Source organism: the organism of the source record quoted next, unplaced genomic scaffold (assembly GCF_019419815.1).
Source record: "Pyrus x bretschneideri cultivar Hongxiangsu unplaced genomic scaffold, Pyrus_bretschneideri_v1 Contig74, whole genome shotgun sequence".
NCBI lineage: Eukaryota > Viridiplantae > Streptophyta > Magnoliopsida > Rosales > Rosaceae > Pyrus > Pyrus x bretschneideri.
The window spans coordinates 1,493,486-1,516,194 of NW_025999814.1; the positions used below are offsets into that span (position 1 = coordinate 1,493,486).

At 37.3% G+C, this 22,709-nt stretch overlaps 2 protein-coding genes and 3 pseudogenes across 2 annotated transcripts; all 5 read left to right on the top strand.

Moving 5' to 3' along the window:
- The first annotated feature begins 1,437 nt into the window (after positions 1 to 1,437).
- On the top strand, positions 1,438 to 6,324 carry LOC103961493 (U-box domain-containing protein 6). The gene is given in 7 exon segments (XM_009374044.3): positions 1,438 to 1,933; positions 2,507 to 2,599; positions 2,795 to 2,980; positions 3,177 to 3,284; positions 3,415 to 4,604; positions 5,349 to 5,613; positions 5,615 to 6,324. Coding segments are annotated over 6 exon segments (2,328 nt in total). The 5' UTR covers positions 1,438 to 1,933; positions 2,507 to 2,548; the 3' UTR covers positions 6,143 to 6,324.
- Positions 6,325 to 8,217: 1,893 nt separating this feature from the next.
- Positions 8,218 to 10,355, top strand: LOC103961492 (geraniol 8-hydroxylase). The gene is given in 3 exon segments (XM_048574698.1): positions 8,218 to 9,167; positions 9,472 to 10,000; positions 10,003 to 10,355. Coding segments are annotated over 3 exon segments (1,506 nt in total). The 5' UTR covers positions 8,218 to 8,258; the 3' UTR covers positions 10,071 to 10,355.
- On the top strand, positions 10,206 to 10,337 carry LOC125472843 (annotated as a pseudogene).
- A 3,431-nt stretch (positions 10,356 to 13,786) lies between the features above and the next one.
- Positions 13,787 to 15,795, top strand: LOC103961507 (annotated as a pseudogene).
- Positions 15,796 to 18,687: 2,892 nt separating this feature from the next.
- Positions 18,688 to 21,628, top strand: LOC125468210 (annotated as a pseudogene).
- The last annotated feature ends 1,081 nt before the right edge of the window (positions 21,629 to 22,709 follow it).

The following is a 22,709-nucleotide window of genomic DNA, read 5'->3' on the forward strand; positions in this document are numbered from 1 at the left end:
AATAATCCATCACCTGAAGTATAGAAAGAAAAAATTATCACTTGCATCTGACAACACGAAATTTCATTTTGAACTCTTTATCTCAAAGCCGTGGTCGTCCTGTTTGTTTGCACTAGTTGATGCATGCATTTTCGTTAAATCTTAATGTTATCCATGTCACTCGATGTATTATTGGTCTAAAAAATTAGGTATTGCATGTGTAGGTACATATTTGGTTGAATTGAAGTGTTGGATATGATTAAGCATTAGATTAGATTAGAGTATAAAGTGTAACTAACTTTGATTACGAATATATGCCTAATAATCTAGATTAACAAAGTGCAACTAACTTTGATTACGAATATATGCATAATAATCTAGAAACTGGAATGTCACAGAAATGCATTAGAGAAGTGGGAGCCAATAGTTCCAACTCGGCGTGGCATCAATGACTCAAGTCGCTCCGTTTTCTATTTGCCACCAATATTTTCAACTGACCAGGCAATTTGGTCATTCCCCGCACATTTATTTATGACAGATCCGCAAACCAACAAACAAGGAGGTCGGCGCTGTCGGCCGGTGAACCAGGGAGGCAATGCCGCAAATTGGTAACATTAGAAGCTTATATATTAATATGAAGTTCACATAAATATTTTAGGTTCGTTTGAGAGTACTTTTAAAATGATTAAAAATATTTTTTAACGAAAATAATTTTGATTTTTAAAAGCACTTAAAGTTTTTCGTGCAAAAAACATAAGTTATGTGTTTCTTGTCCGAAACACACTTTTTCGTTTTTCCAAAATTTCATTTGCTTTTTTAACTAACAATTGATTCAATAAACAATTTCACCAAAAACACTTTCAATCATTTTAAAAGAACCTATAAACGAGCTGTTAACCTCTTACGTATTTTCTTATTTCAAGCATAATTAAATTGAATAAACTAAATAGTTTATAACATCTTCCACTAGGTTGGACAATTTTTTGCAAGAACCGCTAACCTGACACGAAATAACAATCTATTAACTAGTTAGTTTTTTTGTAAGAAACACTTACCTGACACAAAATAAAACCTATTAATGAGTTGATTTGTTATCGGATTACCATTAAGAACTTAGTAAAATATTTTTGCCAGATTTGGATATTAGAGACAATTTTTTGGACCCGTTAATGTGCTACTATATTACACAACCTGTTTACAAAATAAAGTCGTTGTCGTGTCACCTATTAAAATTTCGATAAGATAAATTTTTGACATAACATAACACATTAAGATAAAATTTATGACACAAAAAACTATATGAACACAACAAACACGAGTTCGTTTACTTATGCCGATCTCCCGCTCTGCAAATCTCCACTTATCTTACTTTTTCCTCCTAATAAAACTCCAATTAATTTTTCAAACAATTTCTAATTAATTCTTATTTTAAAGTAAATATCTAGTTTCTTATAATATTGGGGAATACCATATTACCCCAGCTCAGAATAACCAAAAAAATCCAAGGAATTCGCTCCTCTATTTTTGAATCTTACAGACCTAATCTGTAATGAAATGGGAATGCACATATCGTCGACGAAACCCTAATTTCCCATTCGGTTGCTGCAATTTTCCCAAATGCTCGTTTATGAAACCTCCATAGTTCCTCTCCGCTTTGTTTTTCCGGTACTCAGCTCCCTCCCACAGACCCTAGCTGCTCGAAAAGATTTCCAATTTTTCGATTTTGTCAGCGGCATTGAGCTGTAAATTCCCAATTTGGTATCCTAAATCCCGCCTTTTGGGTGCTTCTGTTCCGCATCTGAATCGTAAGCAATTGGCGCGTTGTGGTTGTAAACTCTTCAAATTTAGTGCACGGAGCTTCTATAATTGCGGGGTTCTCCTCCATTTCTCATCTCTCTCTCTCTGCGCGCCCAAGTTTGGAGTATTGGGATAGGCCATGGTTGTTTCTGAGAAGGTCGTTCTTCGATTCATTTCTTTATTCGGGGTCTGAAAAGAAATGGAATTTTTGGAGAAATTGGTGAAATGTCCCAATAGAATTGTGTGTTTTTACTAATCGACGTTCTTGTCTGAGATTCTGTGTCTTTTCCATTGGATGAAACGTCCAAATCAGTTCGTTTTTTCTTTTGTTTTTGTTCTTCAGAGGAAGATTTATTGTTTGAACCAACTGTGAATTTTTATTTGGCTATTTGATTCATTTTTTTTTTTTTTATTTTTTTTTCCGGGGTGTGTTGATTTTCGAATGCTCTGTTTGGTTTCCGAGAAAATAAGTGTTTCGAATACGGGTTATGATTGGATTTTCTGTGGAATCAGTGGAAACATGGATGTTTTATTCATGTGCTTATTTTTGTTTATGCTTAATCCCCAGTTTACAAAGAAACCCAACAGTGCACAAACTAACTATTTAGTCTATATGCATATTAGTTGTAGCGATTCAATATATTTCTGTTTTAAGGCTCTAGATGTTTAATTGTGAGGCTTCCTTTATGCCTTGGCTAATTCTGGTTTACCATCTTTTTTAACAATGCAGATGTTTAAAGTTGCACCATAGTTTTTCAAGTGAGTTTGAGTCATGGATATTACTGAGGTTGAAGAAAGCTTATTTGCCGCCAGCGATGCCAAGGTATGAATGAAATATGGGCAGCAATCAATACAATTATATTTGCTAACAAACTAGAATTGTATGTTTGCATATTATTTTTGAAGTTAGTCTCTTTTTGGATAACTGCCACCATGGGTCCTCTGAATATCACCTTTTGATTTTGTCTTATGGTTTATCATCGTAGATCATTGGTTGACTGTTTGTTTTCTTCTGCAGTTGCACGGAGAGTTGTGCAAGGCACTCTCTGCTATTTATTGCAAAATAATGTCAATATTTCCTTCTTTGGAAGCAGCGCGACCTAGGAGCAAGTCTGGTATCCAAGCTTTATGTTCATTGCATGTAGCACTTGAAAAATCTAAGAATGTTCTTCAGCATTGCGCAGAATGTAGTAAACTTTACTTGGTAGGTATTCCCTCAATTTTGTATTTGTAGTTTATGCAGTTATTGCCACTCCAACATGTCGACTAAACAATTATTTCCCCCCTTCTACTATAGAGGAATAGATTTCTCTTTTGGTGTTTAAATTTGTTTCATTTGTGGTGAGGTTGTGTGTAAATTGTGTTCTTTGTATAATGGCCAAATTGTTTTTATCATTCAGGCTATAACTGGGGATTCTGTGCTCTCAAAATTTGAAAAGGCAAGGTGTGCTCTCATGGATAGTCTTAGGCGTGTTGAAGACATTGTTCCACAATCTATTGGTTGTCAGGTAATTATCCTTTAAGGCCCTTTTGCAGTATCTTTTCCTGGTTGGTGGAAATTGCATTACTTGGTCATGATGTTTTATGTACATCACTTAGATGTGTTCTTAACACAGTTTATTGTTGAACTTGTTTCAGATTGAAGACATTGTTAGTGAACTTGAGGGTACTGTGTTCTCACTTGATCCCTTAGAGAAGCAAGTCGGTGATGAAATAATTGCGCTACTCCAGCAAGGGAAAAAGTTCGACAACTGTAATGACAATAATGAGCTGGAATCTTTTCATCAGGCTGCTACCAAACTTGGTATTACCTCTTCCAGAGCAGCTCTTACTGAGAGAAGAGCTTTAAAGAAAATCATCCAAAGAGCCCATGCTGAGGAAGATAAGCGGAAAGAGTCAATTGTAGCTTATATATTACATCTTATGCGAAAGTACTCTAAGCTGTTTAGAAGTGAAATCTCAGATGACAATGATTCACAAGGTTCTGCACCTTGTTCTCCCACTGTACAGGGTTCTATTGAGGATGCTGGGCCCGGTGGCAATGGTCAAGCATTTGATCGACAAATGTCAAATTTTAGTTCTTTTAATTTCAAAAGTTCTTTTAGTTCCAAGCCAAACAATCGGAAATCAGGTCAGATGCCTCTTCCACCTGAAGAATTGAGGTGTCCAATATCGTTGCAACTTATGTATGATCCGGTCATCATCGCTTCTGGTCAGACATATGAAAGGATTTGCATTGAGAAATGGTTCAGTGATGGGCACAATACATGCCCAAAGACTCAACAGAAGCTGTCTCATCTTTCTTTAACCCCCAATTATTGTGTAAAAGGTCTCATTGCTAATTGGTGTGAACAGAATGCAATTTCTGTTCCAGATGGTCCCCCAGAGTCTCTGGACCTCAACTATTGGAGGCTTGCATTTGTGTGTGAGTCCACTGATTCAAAATATATGGGTAGTATTGGCTCTTGCAAGTTGAAGGGTGTCAAGGTGGTTCCTTTAGAGGAGAGTCATACTATAAACGAGGATGTTGGAAATGAAACAGAAGATGTGTCTCCATTAGAGGAAGAGTCCGAGCTTGATGTTTTGGAAAGTTATCAGGATCTTTTAACTGCCTTGAATGAAGAGGAAGACTTCAGGAAGAGGTGCAAGGTAGTGGAGCAAATAAGGCTCTTGCTGAAGAATGATGAGGAAGCCAGAATGTATATGGGTGCTAATGGATTTGTTGAAGCACTTCTACATTTTCTGAGCTCAGCTTTGCGTGAAGCAAGTTCTTTGGCTCAGGAAAGTGGAGCCATGGCTCTCTTCAATCTTGCTGTCAACAATAACAGGTATAGCTTAATGATTACAGATTTTAGAAGAATCAAATGTGATGACTAGTTTTTTGATAATATTTTATCCATTTTAAACTGAAAACTTCAGAGGTCTATTAAGCATCAATGTGTGGTGTCTTCAATAATAAAAACGCGCCTGGGAAAGGGTGAAGTGTGTAATTGTTTACAATGTGCTAATATTTCCTTGAATCATAGGTGTAGAGAATGATGCATTGGCTTTGAACTCTTATTCCTTGGACTAGTATTCTTCATAACATCCTTCACCAGACACAATTAGTTTTCTTTCTTTCATATAATCTTCTGTTGGCTGAATATAGTTATAGATTCATATAGTAGCCTGAATGCTTCTTTTATTGCGTTGAGTGTAGCAACTGGCTTGAAGGATTTAAATACAATCAGTTTAATGGGTAGTTTTTTATTTCTTGGCAATAGTGAGAAGATTTAAGTCAGGGTTACGCAGTATCTGCTTAGATTTCTTCGTGGAAGAGCGGAAAATTGTAGATTTGTCCCTGCAGTAATGGGTGCTTGGACTTTTTATTGAGATTGGGGAGATATTGGATGACTTATAATGATCTGTGTTAGATGTTGATTCTTCATTTATCACTTGGAATGTGTTGAATAGTCTGCGTCTTCTATGCCACATTTCTGAGTAACATGTCACAATTTTTGGTTCTCTTTTATGTTTCTCTAAACCTTGGAAACTTAAGAATAATTTCTATTTCGTTGATTTTTCTTTTCCAGAAACAAGGAAACGATGTTAGCATCAGGGGTAATTTCGTTGCTGGAGGAAATGATCTCCAATCCCAGTTCTCAAGGACCTGCGACAGCCCTCTATCTGAATCTCTCCTGCCTTGAAGAAGCCAAGCCTATTATTGGAACAAGCCCGGCTGTCTCTTTCTTAACCCAGCTCCTTCGAGCAGATGTTGAAACCCAATGCAAACTTGATGCCCTCCACGCCCTGTACAATCTATCGGGTGTTGAGTCAAATATACCGAAACTTATTTCAGGCTGGTATTATCAGTGGTCTCCAATCCCTTCTTGCGGACTCTGGTGACCAAATGTGGACAGAAAAATGTATAGCTGTTTTGATAAACTTGGGATCCAGTAGTTCTGCCAGAGATGAAATGATGTCGAATTCGAGTCTTATCAGTGCCATAGCAACAATTTTGGAGGCTGAACAACCCATTGAGCAGGAGCAAGCTGTCTCATGTCTGTATATGTTGTGTAACGGGAGCGAGAAATGCAGTCAGATGGTCCTCAAGGAAGGGGTGATTCCGGCATTGGTGTCTATTTCCGTCAATGGCACATCAAGAGGAAAAGAGAAGGCTCAGAAGCTGTTAATGCTGTTCCGTGAGCAGAGACAAAGAGACCAAGCACCTCCTGAGCCGGAGGTGCATCTGTCGGTCGAAAATAGCGACAAGCCCATGTCTGTTCCGGAACCAAAGCCGCTATGCAAATCCTTCTCAAGAAGAAAGATGAGCAAACCATTTAGGTTTTTGTGGAAGAGCAAAAGCTATTCTGTTTATCAGTGTTAATTCCCACGGTGCTGTAAATTTCAGTGTTGTATCGTCGTTTTATTCTTTTTGTTTTATTACTTTTGAAAGAGCGGAATGTAATGTACAGGCCCCTTGTAATTTATGGATTTTGTTTCGAATTTGCCTTTGAGGTAGGAAATATGTCTTATGAATATGATTAATTCAAGTGGCAAACTTCCGCATATTTTTGTTAATTTTTTGTCATTGATCTTTTTTAACTCATTAGATTCGACGGTTAGAGATTAAGAGTGTGTGAGAGGGTGTGTGAATAACACCACTCTTTTTTATTGCATGCTATAAAGCATGATCGTTCGCTAATTGAACTCAGAATTTGGCCTTGCACTGGTTAAATAACAATTACAATAATGTTATTCTTACCATGTAATTGTACCGCAATTATATATTAGGTGGCAGTCTGATGTGGCTCTTCACGTCATTTCAATTAATAAGAGCTTTTATTCAATTAAAATCAGTTTAAAAAATCAATAATTAAAAAAAAAAAAAACTGCTTAAATTATGATTGGAGTTGACGAGGAGTTTGGTTCCACTACTCCTCTGGGTTTTACGCGGAGTCTGCTTTCAATTCTTCACCACCACAATCGAAATCAACTTGGTTTTTTAAATGATGGAAAATTTCATGTGTAATTTTTCGGAATTGAATCCTCTCCTGAGCTCAGGATGGGGATCCTCATGAGTAGTTCATCCGGACCGTTCAAACTTGATCTAACGGCTGCAATTATTATAACTTTTAGAAAAGCCTCCTATTTTGAGCCTTTGGATCTAATTTCATCCGTCTGGATAGACTGCTGAGGAACATCCCCATCTTGACTCAGGAGAGGATCCAGTTCCTAGTTTTTCCAGCTGCCGGTATCTCTGAAATTCAGCACCAAAACTCTCAGAATTGGTCCGAAAGTTGTGACATACAACGATCTCTAACATAACAAAATTCCACTTTGTTTCAAATTTTATATTACAACAGACCCAATTGTTCTTTGAATCTCGGGAACATTTTGACCGAATGTAAGCATCATATTTTAGAACTTGGGTAATGATTGCAGAAGCTAATTAAAGTAAAGTTATGGTCTTTAAAGTGAAGGATTCATGATTTTTGTGCACAAAACAATTTCAACAGATGCAGTACAAATAACAAAATTGTCGCACTTGCAATCGAGGACGTAGAAATTAATTCGAAATAGCTTAATTCTTTCTAGCTAAACAACACCATGCAATTAAATGAACAAAAACATATCACTTAAAAGGGTATCCAACATGTCATTTTACGTTAAATAATATAGAGTAGCTTGGGAGAGTCAAGATTAATTGATTATAAGGGAAATAATATAATCTTTATAAACACATATAAAGTCACTTAATTTTTTAATATAAAAAAACACTTAACATTTTCACACACCAATTTACATGATTGGAAACATATACTTATTCATTAAGTACTTTTAAACGATTATAATTTCTTTTAGAAAAAAATATCTAAAAGAAAAATTAAAGTTTAATATATGAAAGAATAGTCAAAGTTTTACCCGATGTCGGACAAAACTCCCCCGTCCGTATGACAAATAATTGTCTGTACCCCTCACAGGCCATCAAGTGGCAACTAGGCTAGTACAAAGATACAGCATCCACTTGTTCAATAATATATATGCAAATTGATCACCCTTGTCTCTTGGATCGGTCAGTTGGCACCTGTACATATCTCCATTTCACAAGAAAAGAAACGCAACTTGTACTATATTTCGATGTACAACAGGTACTGAAATAATAGAGCATTAATATATTTTCTTTATTTTTTTTAATCAATTGTCTAATCTCTCATACATACCATGCGTCAGAATCTAATAGAAAAACTCAAAATAAAATGTGTCCTCATATTCATTATCCTATTCCTAAAATGTGTCTACGTGACTGATAATGTCATTGACATACCATGCATTAGAATCTAATAGAAAAACTCAAAATAAAATGTGTCCTCATATTCATTATCCTATTCCTAAAATGTGTCTACGTGACTGATAATGTCATTGACATGTATGGCGCCACTCCAACCGGACTATATAGTCCCATCCTTGCACTTTACGCAAACACCCAGAGAGAGAGAGAGATGGATTTCTATTGTATGGGACTATGTCTTCTCTTTTTCTTCTGGATATCAATCCAATCTTTCAATTCATTAGCAAAAAGAAGCAAATCCAATCCCAATTCCACAAGGCCTGTTCTTCCACCGGGGCCGAAGCCATTTCCCATCATTGGAAATCTCTTAGAGCTTGGAAACAAACCCCATCTCTCTCTTACTAAGCTCTCCCAAATCTATGGCCCCGTAATCACTTTGCAACTCGGCCAAGTAACAACCGTGGTCGTTTCTTCATCAACCGCGGCGAAAGAAGTTCTACGAACGCACGACCAATTGTTATGCAATCGAATGGTCCCCAGTGCTGTTCGAGCCTGCGACATGGGAGAGCACAACTTGGCCTGGATACCGGCTTCAGCCAAATGGAGAAGCCTCCGAAAAATATGCAACTCCCAATTGTTCGCAGTAACAGTTCTCGACGCAAGCAAAGCCAACCGGCACAAAAAAGTCCAGGAGCTCATAGCTGATGTCAATGCAAGTAAGGTAAAGGGCAAGGCAGTAGAGATTGGCAGGGCTGCTTTTAGTACGACACTGAATTTGTTATCGCGTACGATATTCTCTATGGATTTAGCAGATCCGAGGAGTGAGACAACTAAAGAGTTTAAGCAGACTGTGTCGGGTTTGTTGGAGGAGGCTGGGAAGCCAAACTTGGGGGACTACTTTCCTGTGCTTGGAAAACTTGACCCCCAAGGCATTCAGCGGCGGATGACTAATCACTTCCTCAAGATGGAACGACTCTTCGACCAAATCATTGCGCAAAGGTTGGAATCGAGGAAAGCTCACGATTATGTCACAAGGGATGACATGTTGGATACCCTTTTAAGCATCAGTGAAGTGAATTGTGAGGAAATGGACAAGAACAAAATGGAACACCTGTTTCTGGTTAGTCCCCCTCCCAAGCTACTCTGTATTATTTACCGTAAAATGTTCTCTACTAGTGTAGTTTCTTTCATTTATTCAACATCACAACAATATTTTCGTTCATCAGAACCATCTAATCTCACAAAATAGCTAGCTAGCATGCGCTACTAAGTATTCCAAGCCAACCCTCACTGACTAACGAGTGTCACTAGATCAAATGGTTATTGACGTTCATTATGACTAGTGGCATGTAAATTACGCTAGTGACCATTTGTTTTTGGTTGTTCATTACAATGGTGTGTTGCTATAACTTGTGAAAATATAGGTTATATTTGCTGCGGGCACAGATACAACTTCATCTACACTGGAATGGGCAATGGCTGAGCTACTACGCAACCCGAAAAAACTATCGAAAGCTCAAGAAGAGCTGGATCAAGTCATTGGCAAAGGAAAACTAGTTGAAGAATCAAGCATTGCTGGACTCCCTTACTTACAAGCAATAATCAAAGAAACCTTCCGGTTGCACCCACCAGCGCCGTTACTACTTCCTCGGAAGGCCGAAGAAGACGTGGAGATCTGCGGGTACATAGTACCAAAGGGTGCACAAGTGTTTGTCAATGCATGGGCCATAGGCAGAGACCCTAGCATTTGGGACAGTCCCAACTCATTTGAGCCGGAGAGGTTCATGGGGTCGGAAATTGATGTTTTAGGCCGGAACCTCGAGCTTATTCCTTTTGGTGGCGGGAGGAGAATATGTCCCGGGCAGCCGTTGGCAATGCGGATGTTACACTTGATGCTGGGGTCACTTATTAACTCATTTGATTGGAAGCTTGAAGATGGAGTTGTACCTGAGACCATGACATGGAGGAGAAGTTTGGGCTCACCTTACAGATGGTTCAACCTCTAAGAGCTGTTCCCAACTAAAAGATTAATATTGTTGAAACCTATGTATTACGAATGAGATGTTTTATATTTGTATTTAGATATAAGTCCTACGTCGGGTAAGAGTAAGAGTGGGGAGGTTTAAGTTATATAATTGAAACGTGTGGGATCCTACAAATAATTACCTGGATGGACTCAATGAGCGATCAAGAAGGCTCATGGCCTGGGTTAGTGACCTCCTTTGCACACTAGGACGGGTGCCTACATCATAATTTGTTCGTTGTTTTCTAATATATTATATTCAGTGAGATGGATGTGAAAGGTAAACTAAGTGTGTGGCTATCACTCCCATGTTTAAACCTAAATGATGTAAAACCAAGTTTTGAATGTCCTAATTATGTCAAACAGATTTGAGTGCTACACCAAATGTTTAACCTAACGAAAGATGTAAAACTGATCAAATGTCCTAATAACGACATTGGATTGTAATGTGAGAAAATTGAGCATCCTTAATTCTTCTCGTCTCATTTGTTTCTAACATGGGTTTGTTTGTATTTTTGTTTTTTTGTTTTGTTTTTTATTTTTATTTTTAACAAACCATATTATTTACATTATGGGGAGGAAGGTGGGTTTAACCTCACAATGGACTAGCAATAATATGATTTGAACTTGCATGGCGAAAATCAAGCCTAAGATCTCTAACTTACAAGTGAAGAAGAATACCACTACACTGTAATACTAAGTAGCTTTAACATGTGTTCATTAAAGTCTTAAAAATATGATTTCTTTGGACCTAAACCAAAAACATAGAAGTCTCTATTTTCGTTTTTTGGGCTCCAGATAGCTCTATTTTCATGGTAAATAAAAAGTGAAAGAGGTTCAAGTACATATAAAGTCACTTAGTTTTTTTGATGTCGGAAAACACTTAACATTCTCACACACCAATTGACGTGACTGGAAATACATGCTCGTTTGGCAAGTACGTTTAAACGATTGAAAGTAATTTTTGAGAAAATATCTGAAAGAAAAATCAAAGTTTAATAACTAGAAGACAAGTTGTTTTACCCTAAATATAAATAGAACCTAGCTTCTCTACCCTCCCACTTCTCATACATTCCCATTCCTTTCTATTTGTGCGGTTACGGTTAAACCATATCAACATTTTATATTGCTATTGCTTTTTGTCTTATTATCTTTATAAAAAAATTAATATAAAATATTGACGTGACTTAAGAGTGATTGCACAAAATAGGAGGGGATGAGAGTGTATGGGAAGTGGAAGGACAGATAAGCCGGGTCCATATAAATATCCCGGAGTCTGACAACACTCCACCAATGGTTGTATATACCCCTCGCGGGCCATCAAGTGTTCTCTTCATTACGGTTGGCGCCACCTGAGGCAATAACTCCCACATTTCAAACACGGTAGGAGGCAAGTCCAAAGATTCAGCATCCACTTGCTCAATAATATATGCAAATTGATCACTGTAATTACGATAAAATGGGTGGTCCTTTGCCTCTTGGATTGGTCAGTTGGCACTTGTCCATATCTCCATTTCACAAGAAAGCGTGAAGATATTTTCTTTGAAACAATAGGGCGTCAAGATAGTTTTTTTTTAAATAATAAAACGTCGAGATATTTTCTTTCTTTCTTTAATCAACTGTCTAAACTTTGATGCATACCATGCATCAGAATCTAATAGAGAGACTCAAAAATAAAATGTGACCTTCCCAATCCCTATCCCAACTCCACAAGGTTTGTTCTTCCACCGGGACCAAAACCATTTCCCATCATTGGAAATCTCCTAGAGCTTGGAAACAAACCCCATCTTTGTCTCACTAAGCTCTCCGAAATCTATGGCCCCGTAATCACTTTGCAACTCGGCCAAGTAACCACCGTGGTCGTTTCTTCATCAACCTCGGGGAACGAAGTTCTATGAACGCATGACCAATTCTTATGCAATCGAACGATCCCCTATGCAGTCCGAGCCTGCGACGTGGGAGAGCACAACTTGGCCTGGATCAAAATCAAAGCTGAAGATGAAGAAACTTCATGAAGACGAAAACCCTAGCTTTTATATTTCTCAGAAATTGTCTTTACAAAGTCGGTTGTAATGAGAGAGGGAAAAGTCTTTTATACTATACTCTGTTAAAATCAACCCTCACACTAAGCACTTGCTGATGTGGCAATTGCTTAGGTGTCTTACATATCCAATACCCCCCCCCCTCAATCTTTACTGGGAAATCCCAGTTTAAGATTGTGATAATGCTTGAGAAAAAGTAGCATTTGAACTGGAAGATGGAGCCACTATAATAGAATCCTGTACCAAATAACACCTTTGTATCCAAAAGTAAACCCCAAAAACACACACTGGCTAGTTCTTGATTGAAGTTTGTGATCATTATAGGGCCTAAGATAGGGATATATGGCTGAACCAAATACTTTCAAAGAAGATATATCACGTTTCGTATGAAAAAGCCTCTCAAAAGGTGAATCCATCCCAAGAATCTTAGTAGGCATCCTATTGATTAAAAATACTGCATGTGCAACAACATGATACCAAAACTTATGTGGTAAAAAGGCAGCTGATAACATAGTTAATGCAGTCTCCGCAATATGTCTATGTTTCCTTTCCACTAATCCATTTTGCTGTGGTGTGTAAGGACAAGAAACATAATGTACTATACCATTGGTTGCAAGATAATCCATAAATTTATTGTTCAAAAATTCACCACCACCATCATAGACTGCAAAACTTTAATTTGTGTATTAAACTGATTGACAACATAGGCAAAAAACCTTACAAATGCAGCAAAAACTTTTGATTTATTCATTAAAGGGAAAATCCATACAAATCTGGTAGCTTCGTCAACAAAAGACATGTAGTATCTGAATCCCTCAAGTGATACAACCGGTGAAGGACCCCAAACATCACTATGAATTTTGTGAAAAGGTACATCAACCCTGTCTATCTTTTCAGGAAATGAAAGTCTACTCATCTTCCCACTAAGACAATGTCTGCAAGTGTGAGTATTTACATCACTAGTAATAGGCATATTAGAATTTCTAAGCATAGCTGCTAAAATCTCATTAGATGGATGCCCCAATCTGAGATGCCACAATGCGGATTTAACAACCTTTCCCAATAGAGCAGTGGTAGAAAAAACACCTTGATTGAGCAACTTTGGAAACATGTGTATAGGTATTCTAAATAGCTCATCATTGTTACTCTTTCCTTGATAAAGAACCACCCCTGTTGCCTTCTCCTGCACAAATTGAAGATCATCACAGATGAACCAACTATTATTGTCCTTGCATAGTTGCTTCACAGAGAGTAGATTAACTTGTAACATCGGAACATGCAAAATATTTTTAAGATGCAGAGTATGAGAATTATTATGTAATGTGCCAATGCCAATATGTTTGAAAAGCAAACCTTCACCATTGCCAACCATAATCCTTTTATCTCCATCATAAGGCACCGTTGCATTCAAGATAGTGACATCGGGACTCGTATGATGTGAGGCTTATGTGTCAACTATCCATGAATGACCACCAGAAGAGGGTTGTGCAGCCAAAGCATTCATAGATGAGGACATAATGTTGCCTTGAAAACCAGAGAAATCATTAGAAGGTTGACCTTGATGAATAAAGGCTGCAGGAGATGGATAACCTGGAGGAGCACTTGGAGTATTGAATAGAGGACCTTGATAACCAAAACTTCCATGTAAAGTAGCTTGTGATGGAGTAGAAGAAAATGGCAGTGGCATGGAAAAATCTTGAGAAGCATAATTGGCGTGAAGTGATGGAGGAGGTGGAGCACCTTGATAGGCATAGTTACCCCTATGTATGCAATCAAGAGCTATATGACCCCTCTTACCACAAATTTGACATTCCTGAGATGCTTGATTGTTATCACTCCTGTATAAAAAAGTAACTGCAGTATGACCCTTCCTTAAACAAATTTGGCACTCTAAAATAACCTCTTGTCTAGTTGAAGTGTTACCAGACCAAACATTGGAAGATTTAGGACCATTAAACTTGGACTTATATCCACCATTACCTTTTCCTCTGTAGGTATTGTTCCCATATAATCTATTTCCTTGATTTCCCATATGATTCCTAGATGACTAAAAACCATTGAACTGATTAGGAGATGGCTGGTTAAAACCACCATTAGAATTGCCTAAAGCAGCGAATCCATAACCAAAATTATGTGGAATAGGAGACGAAACAGAACTAGATGCATTGATTGTTATGTGGCTCTGATACCATATTAATACCAAAGAATCAAAATCAAAGCTGAAGATGAAGAAACTTCATGAAGACGAAAACCCAAGCATTTATATTTCTCAGAAATTGTTTTTACAAAGTCGGTTGTAATGAGAGAGGGAAAAGTCCTTTATACTATACTCTGTTAAAATCAACCCTCACACTAAGCACTTGCTGATGTGGCAATTGCTTAGGTGTCTTACATATCCAATACTTTTAATACAACACTGAATTTGTTATCGCATACGATGTTCTCTATGGATTTAGCGAAATCCGAGGAGTGAGACAGCTAAAGAATTTAAGGAGATTGTGTGGGGTTTAATGGAAGAGGCCAGGAAGCCAAATTTGGGGGACTACTTTCCTGTGCTTGGAAAACTTGACCCCCAAGGCATTCAACGGCGGATGATTAATCACCTCCTCAAGATGGAACAACTCTTCGACCAAATCATTGCACAAAGGTTGGAATCGAGGAAAGCTCATGATTATGTCAAAAGGGATGACATGTTGGATACCCTTTTAAGCATCAGTGAAGTGAATTGTGAGGAAATGGACAAGAACAAAATGGAACATCTGTTTCTGGTTAGTCCCCTTCCCTAGCTACTCTATATTATTTATTGTAAAATGTTCTCTAATAGTGTAGATTCTTTCATTTATTCAACATCACAACAATATTTTTGTTCATGAAATTTGAACTCAGAACTTTCTAATCTCACAAAATAGACTAAGTATTATGAGCCAACCCTCACTGACTAACGAGGGTCACTGGAGCAAATGGTTATTGACGTCGTGTAGGAGGGTTCATTATGACTAATGGCATGTAAACTACGCCAATAACCATTTGTGTTTGGTTGTTCATTACAATGGTGTGTTGCTACAACTTGAAAATATATAGGTTATATTTGCTGCGGGCACAGATACAACTTCAGCTACACTGGAATGGGCAATGGCTGAGCTACTACGCAGCTCGAAAAAACTATTGAAATCTCAAGAAGAGCTGGATCAAGTCATTGGCAAAGGAAAACCAGCTGAAGAATCAGACATTGCTGGACTCCCTTACTTACAAGTAATAATCAAAGAAACCTTCCGGTTGCACCCAGCAGCGCCGTTACTACTTCCTCGAAAGGCCGAAGAAGACGTAGAGATTCTGCAGGTACACTGTACCAAAGGGTGCACAAGTGTTTGTCAATGCATGGGCCATAGGCAGAGACCCTAGCATTTGGGACAGTCCCAACTCATTTGAGCCGGAGAGGTTCTTGGGCTCGGAAATTGATGTTTTAAGCCGGAACCTTGAGCTTATTCCTTTTGGTGGCGGGAGGAGAATATGTCCTGGGCTGCCATTGGCAATGCAGATGTTACACTTGATGTTGGGGTTACTTATCAACTCATTTGATTGGAAGCTTGAAGATGAAGTTGAACCAGAGACCATGAACATGGAGAACTTTGGGCTCACGTTACAGATGGCTAGCTCAACCTCTAAGAGCTGTTCCCAACTAAGTGATTAATATTGTTGAAACTTATGTATTACAAATGAGATATTTTATATTTGTATTTAGATATAAGTCCCACATTGGAGAAGAGTAAGAGGGGGCAGGTTTAAGTAAGTTACAATGTTATATAGTTCAGACATGTAAGAAAATTTAATTTTTAGCACACATATCTTATTATTTGCATAATGACACGTGATGTACCATCTCATATTCTTATTCTGGTCACACTGTTAAAAATCTCTCCTGCCTCTGTGGTATAGTCTACATCATAATTTGATCCTTTGAGGGCCTGCATTCGCGCTGCCCTTGTCCAAATAATAATTCGAAAATATAACTTTCTAATAAATTTAGAAGACAATTAAAAAACTTTACCAAACTTCTGTATTAACTTTTAGTGCACTTCTTGTTAATTGTTGTTGTTTTCTAATATATTATATTTTAACGATCAAAAATGAGAGGAATATAAAAAGTAAAGTGTGTGGTTATCACTCCCATGTTTAAACTTAAATGTTGAAACACTAAGTTTATGTTTAAACCTAAATGATGTCAAACAGATTTTGAGTGCTGCACCAAATGTTTAACCTAACGAAAGATGTAAAACTGATCAAATGTCCTAATAACGACATTAAATTGTAATGTGAGCAAAATTGAGGTGTCCTTAATTCTTCTCATCTCATTTGTTTTCAACATGTGTTCTTTAAAGTCATAAAAATATGATTTCCCTTCGACCTAAACCAAAAACATTGAAGCCTTTATTTTCAATTTTTGGGTTCCAAATAGCTCTATTTTCATAGTAACTAAAAAGGTGAGAGAGGTTCAAGTTCAAATTTTCTTTCTCTTTGTTAACACAAAAATATTTTGCTAATTTTACATGTTTTACTTATATAGTCTATGTATTAGCCTATTCTAACCTATTAGAGCCACCCAATTCTAATGAAAACTATAATTTAATATGTAATTAGTGCAAAATTCTTTAACAAAAATGAATTTGGATTACTTGTTATGTTATTTTATATCCTTTTGTTTTGTTTGGATTATTATTTCAGATTGTAGAGTTTTATTTTCATGTTATTTATTAAATAATTTTATGTAGGTATGTAAACATTACGTTACTTCTTGGTAATTATTTTATAGTCCACCCATGAAAAAAAATCTTGGCTCCACCCTTGCTTGGGTAAGGGCAGAGGCAATGGCGTTTACTATCACAAATATATATATATATATATTTTATTTTTTAGTACCTGATAAATGTGTTTAAGTGTGAACTTTATAAGTTTGTTGTTTGAAAATAAAACTCAATATTTAACTCCAATAATGTAATTTCAAATACAAAGTAAAGCATATATTACAACCTAGTATTATGGTAAAACAAATTATGCTCAGTAGCCTACAATCTAGGGCATCTAACGTATGACAAAGTTTTGTATTTTGGAATATGCTTCACAATGTTCCAACCTTCGTACTTTGTGATTGATCTATCGTTGTTATGAAGATTGAACCACATTTTTGCTTGTAGCACATTTGTGCTTGTAGTTGCTGAAAAGAGAAGTGTGAAACAACATAATAAATTACATAATAATGTTAATTACAGTTCAAATTTATCAAGGATAAAATGATATACCTTATTGGCTAGATTATTACCACTTTGATAAATTACTTTCACTTTTGTAAGGGCTTCTTGCCAAGATTTTAACTTTTATGTAGATGTTTGTACCTACTCGACAAAAATCACTCGGTCTGGGGTGTGCATGAATCTTCTTCCACATTTATTGCTCCGTCATCTCATTTCTTGTGGCCGAGTCATGAGTAACACGCACCATACTCTCAAGCAAAGCAACGTCATTTGTGATCAACCAATTTGCCTTCTCAGTCATTTTTTTTTTGGTAAAAAAAAAAAAGGATTTGAAAAGTAGAAAACAAATATAGGAGATTGTAGGAAAAATAAAATTGAGTTGTGCTGGGGGAAATGACGGAGATGATTAGGTATTTATAGAAAAAAATTATTTTTCCATTTTTTATAAATATTTACCATTAGATTAATCATGACCCTTGAGTTTCACATTTGGCAATCAATTGCACCAGGTTGTGCCAGTGGCACAACGATCAAAATTCAAAATTTTTCTACTGTTGCAAAACCAACAATTCAGAGCATCCAAACGTTGAATTTTCCAACGGCTGAAGCACGAGGAAGAAAAAGTCATTGGGCTCTTTGGTGCGCATAAGCGCTGGCATCGCCCATCATTAGTAGGCTTAAGGCCTGACAAACGTTGGCTAGGTAGTCTAACGGGCTTGGTAAAGCCCACAAATCGACCCTCAAAAAATGAGCCGCTAGAGCAACTTTCTGGAGTTTTGATCAATTTGTCAGCCTTGCCTCTACCTTTGCCTCTGCCAAAATTGCTCTTATTAGCCACCACCGACCGCACCTCTCTTATCTGCAATTGCTGTTTCTAGACTTTTGTGCCACATGATCTCCATGTCCTTTATCATTTGTCTAAAATTATTTATCAGAGAACAGTAAGGATTTAAACTATTTCGTTTATATGTGTCCTTTTGTTAAATGACTTCGTTTTCTAGATGACATACAATTTATCTCTATATAAAGGAGAACGCAAATTTTAATAGATCTTTCATATTGTAAAAAATGCTTATCACTTCTTATAACTTTTAGAAAAGAAAAAATAATAATTAAATAAGTGCAATATAGTAAAATAATTTTCAAATAAAATTCAAAAGAAACAACCTCACCCATGTAAGGAAGTTAGTGGGCTTTTTTTTTTATGAATTTATTACAAAATAAAAATAGTAAATAAAATTTTACTTGTGCATTCAAAATAAATAAATAAATAAAAATACAAAAAGTGGTAAGAATAATGAAGTCCACATACGCCCATCACTTCTCGATTTGGATATATACGCAACATTCATCGTCTCTTTCAACAATTGCACCAGTGTTAAAGGTTTAGGAGAACGAGGAGACAGAGCTCAGAGATGGACATCTTGAGTTGCATACTACTAGGTCTAATGGTTGCATGGATCTCAATTTATACCCTCTATTATTCACTTGGAAGAAGATCATCAGTTACCACAAGGCTTCCACCTGGACCAAACCCACTTCCCTTCATTGGCAATCTCTTAGAGCTTGGCAACAAACCCCATCTCTCTCTCACCAGGCTTTCACATCGCTACGGCCCCATAATGGCCTTGCAACTCGGCCAAATAACGACGGTGGTAATTTCTTCATCAACCGTCGCCAAAGAAGTCCTCCGAACCCACGACCAACTCTTCTGCAACCGAACCGTCCCAGATGCGGTCCGAGCTTGTCAACATTCCAAGTATGGCATGGCTTGGATACCGATTTCACCTGCTTGGAGAAACCTTCGCAAAACATGTAACACGCAATTGTTCGCCACCAAAATTCTCGATGCCAACCAAGCCAACCGTCACCTAAAAGTGCAAGAGCTCATATCTGACGTCAATGAAAGCGCTGCAAACGGTGAGGTGGTTGATATCGGAAGGGCTGCTTTCAAAACTTCGCTCAATTTGCTATCGCGTACAGTCTTCTCTGTGGATTTAGCGGACCCACACAGTGCGAGGGCGAGAGAGTTCAAGGACTTGGTATGGGGTATCTTTGAAGAGGTCGGGAAACCTAACTTGGCTGACTATTTTCCTGTGCTGAAAAAGATTGATCCCCTGGGGATTCGACGCCGTTTGACTGGTCACGTCCGAAAGATGCTTGACCTCTTTGACCTCTTGATGATGCAACGGTTTGAGTCAAGAAAAGTGCTTGATTATATCATGACTAATGATATGTTAGATACCCTGATAAACATTAGTGAGGAGAAAAATGAGGATGTGGACGTGGATGAAATTCAACATCTGCTCCTGGTTAGTTGTCTACTCTCTACCTTCATTGTTCTTGATCTTGATGAACTGATTCTTTGAATTGATAATATGTTTATACTCAAAATTGCTTAGAGGTAATTGATAATTACTCGCGAGTTGTTACTAGGTAAGTATTAGGGTTGTGCATCGTCTACAATTGGTCATCTAGTGTATTAGATAGACCAACCTTTAAAATTAAATTTGTAAACTGTATGATACGCACCGATAGGAAATAAACACGTTAACCAACACATTCAACATTAACCTTTCTCTAATAGACACATGAATTTCATCAAGAAAGATATAGTTGAGCTAATATAAGTAGTTTTTTATTTTTAACTTGTATGTCGTCAACACTACTATTCATCACATCAATTTCAGCTAAGGTCAGGGGTAGATTGAAGAAAAATTGTTTGTCACCTGTAAAATTTACAAATATTTCTTCGGAAAATAAATAGTTTTAACAATTAAATTATAAGTTCATCATTCATAATTTATGAAACAAATAACGTTTGTAATTATTCATTACAAGTGACAATCGTTCACGACGCAATTCATATTTAAAAAAAAAAATTTGAAATTTTAAAGATTTGAGTTTTATACATGCCTGGACTAAAAGCTTAAGTTTTTCTTTTTCAGTGGCCAAATCTTATTATTTAAAAAAAATATATAAAATGACTTGGTTTTCTTGCGTGCAAAGCTGCGAATCGACAACAAAAGAGTTGAACACAACATGTCCTACCAAAAGTTCAATGAGCATTTCATCAAGCATTTGGAGGACAATGTCTCAATGGCAACTCTAAGCTTTAAAGGGGTAGCACTTAGGACTTCCACGGTGATTTGTCATAGTTAAGAGGGTATAACCCCCTCTGCCCCTTAGTGGATCCACCTTGATGGAGATCTTGCGAATATCTCTATGTGCTGATCATACCGTGTACAATGTCACGATTTTGATTTTGTTACATACAAATTAAGTGATCTTTAGGCTTGTCACTTGTCACATACTCGTTTTTCTTGTAGTGCTTCTTCAATATGTATGTGGGACAAATGACTTTCCACTTCTCTTTAATCTTTCATTACAGGACTTATTTACTGCCGGAACAGATACAACATCATCCACATTGGAATGGGCAATGGCTGAGCTACTCTGCAACCCGGAAAAACTGTCAAAAGCTCAAGCGGAGCTGAAGCAGATCATCGGAAAAGGAAAACCGGTTGAGGAATCCGACGTTGCTCGACTTCCTTACTTACAAGAAAAGAGATATTCCGTCTGCACCCAGCAGCGCCTTTACTAGTTCCCCGAAAAGCCGAAACAGACGTTGAAATCGGCGGGTACGTTGTACCAAAGGGTGCACAAGTGCTTGTCAATGCATGGGCCATCGGAAGAGATCCTGGAATATGGGAAAACCCGGACTCATTTGTGCCAGAGAGGTTTCTAGGATCGGAAATTGATGTAACCGGCCAGAACTTTGAGCTTATTCCGTTTGGTGGTGGGAGGAGAATGTGTCCTGGCTGGCCATTGGCTATGAGAATGGTGAACTTGATGTTGGGTTCGCTTATTAACTGCTTCGATAAATGGAAGCTTGAAGATGGAGTTACACCAGAGACCATGAACATGGATCAGAAGTTTGGCCTCAGTTTACAGAAAGCTCAACCTCTCAGAGTTGTTCCCATGTTATAGAGATATAGAAGAACCCAGCTTGATATCTACTTTCATGTTTCTTCGAGCCGATGTTGAAACCCAATGCAAGCTTGATGCACTCCACGCCCTGTACAATCTATCGGGTGTCCAGTCAAATATACCGAAACTTATTTCAGCTGGTATTATCAGTGGTCTCCAATCCCTTCTTGCGGACTCTGGTGACCAAATGTTGACAGAAAAATGTATAGCTGTTTTGATAAACTTGGGATCAAGTATTTGCCAGAGATGAATGAAAGTAAATTATGCAACGGAAAAACTTATTCACAATTATCAACTTAACCACTTACCTGTGGAAGACATCATCTTAAAGAACTAGGATTAATAACTGAAGTTTTTCTGCAACTCTACACAACCGAAAGCAAGGCTCGCTTAATGGGGCTTGAGTTTTCTGTAAACTTGCGTGTACTGTGAGAGAACAGGGACCTCAGTTTTATACTTCATACGATGGAATTCAATAAGGATCCATCCCACTAAGTGATCCTTATCAAAGAGTAGCCTTATCACCGTGAAACACTTATGCATTATATCAGCTAGAAGAGTTATAGTTTTATCGAGAATGTATCTGACTTGAAACTTTATGTAATACAACTCCTGATAAGTCTACCACAAGTGTCAATCCTAATCTCCTTATCGTTCCCAATGTCTTTAATCAAACAACCAAAGTGTTTGCTCTCATACAGAATTTACATTCTCCCATTAGAGCAAATACTTTGTCAACTTGTATAGTTTATACTTAATATGGAATGAATCTGAATTGGCCATGAGATTAGTATTTGACATTTTCTCGATTTACCAGTCTTTGTCATTAACAAGTATTCATGAGAACTATAGGGCAACACACTCAACTTTCAAAGAGTACCGTCCCCATAATTACTTACAATGAAACTAACCAACACATGAGACTCCAACAAGATATAAAAACAATGTAAGACATGACTGGATATGTATTTGTAATATGTCGAACATCTGGCCCCCTTTAGGATTGAAAGAAATCCCAATGCTTCTGAATGAAGCCCTTAGGTTGTTTTTTCCTTCATAATAATTCAAGATCGTTAATCATCATGCATAAAAACATTCATGCTTTATCATAACTATATGCTGCATACTTTTTGGTAACTTTAACAACCTTACAACATTTTCTTTATTAGCTAAGAAGCATTTATTATTAATACTCGAATACAACTTCCAGAACATGAACCGCAACTGAAGAAAACTAACATTTAAATTGAACCTGATATGCAGCTTTCTGCATCAGTTTGTTCCCACTGGTTTCCTGCATGAGTTTGCTGCATCAAAATCACCCAATACCCCCATGCTTTGCTGACATGCATCTTGAA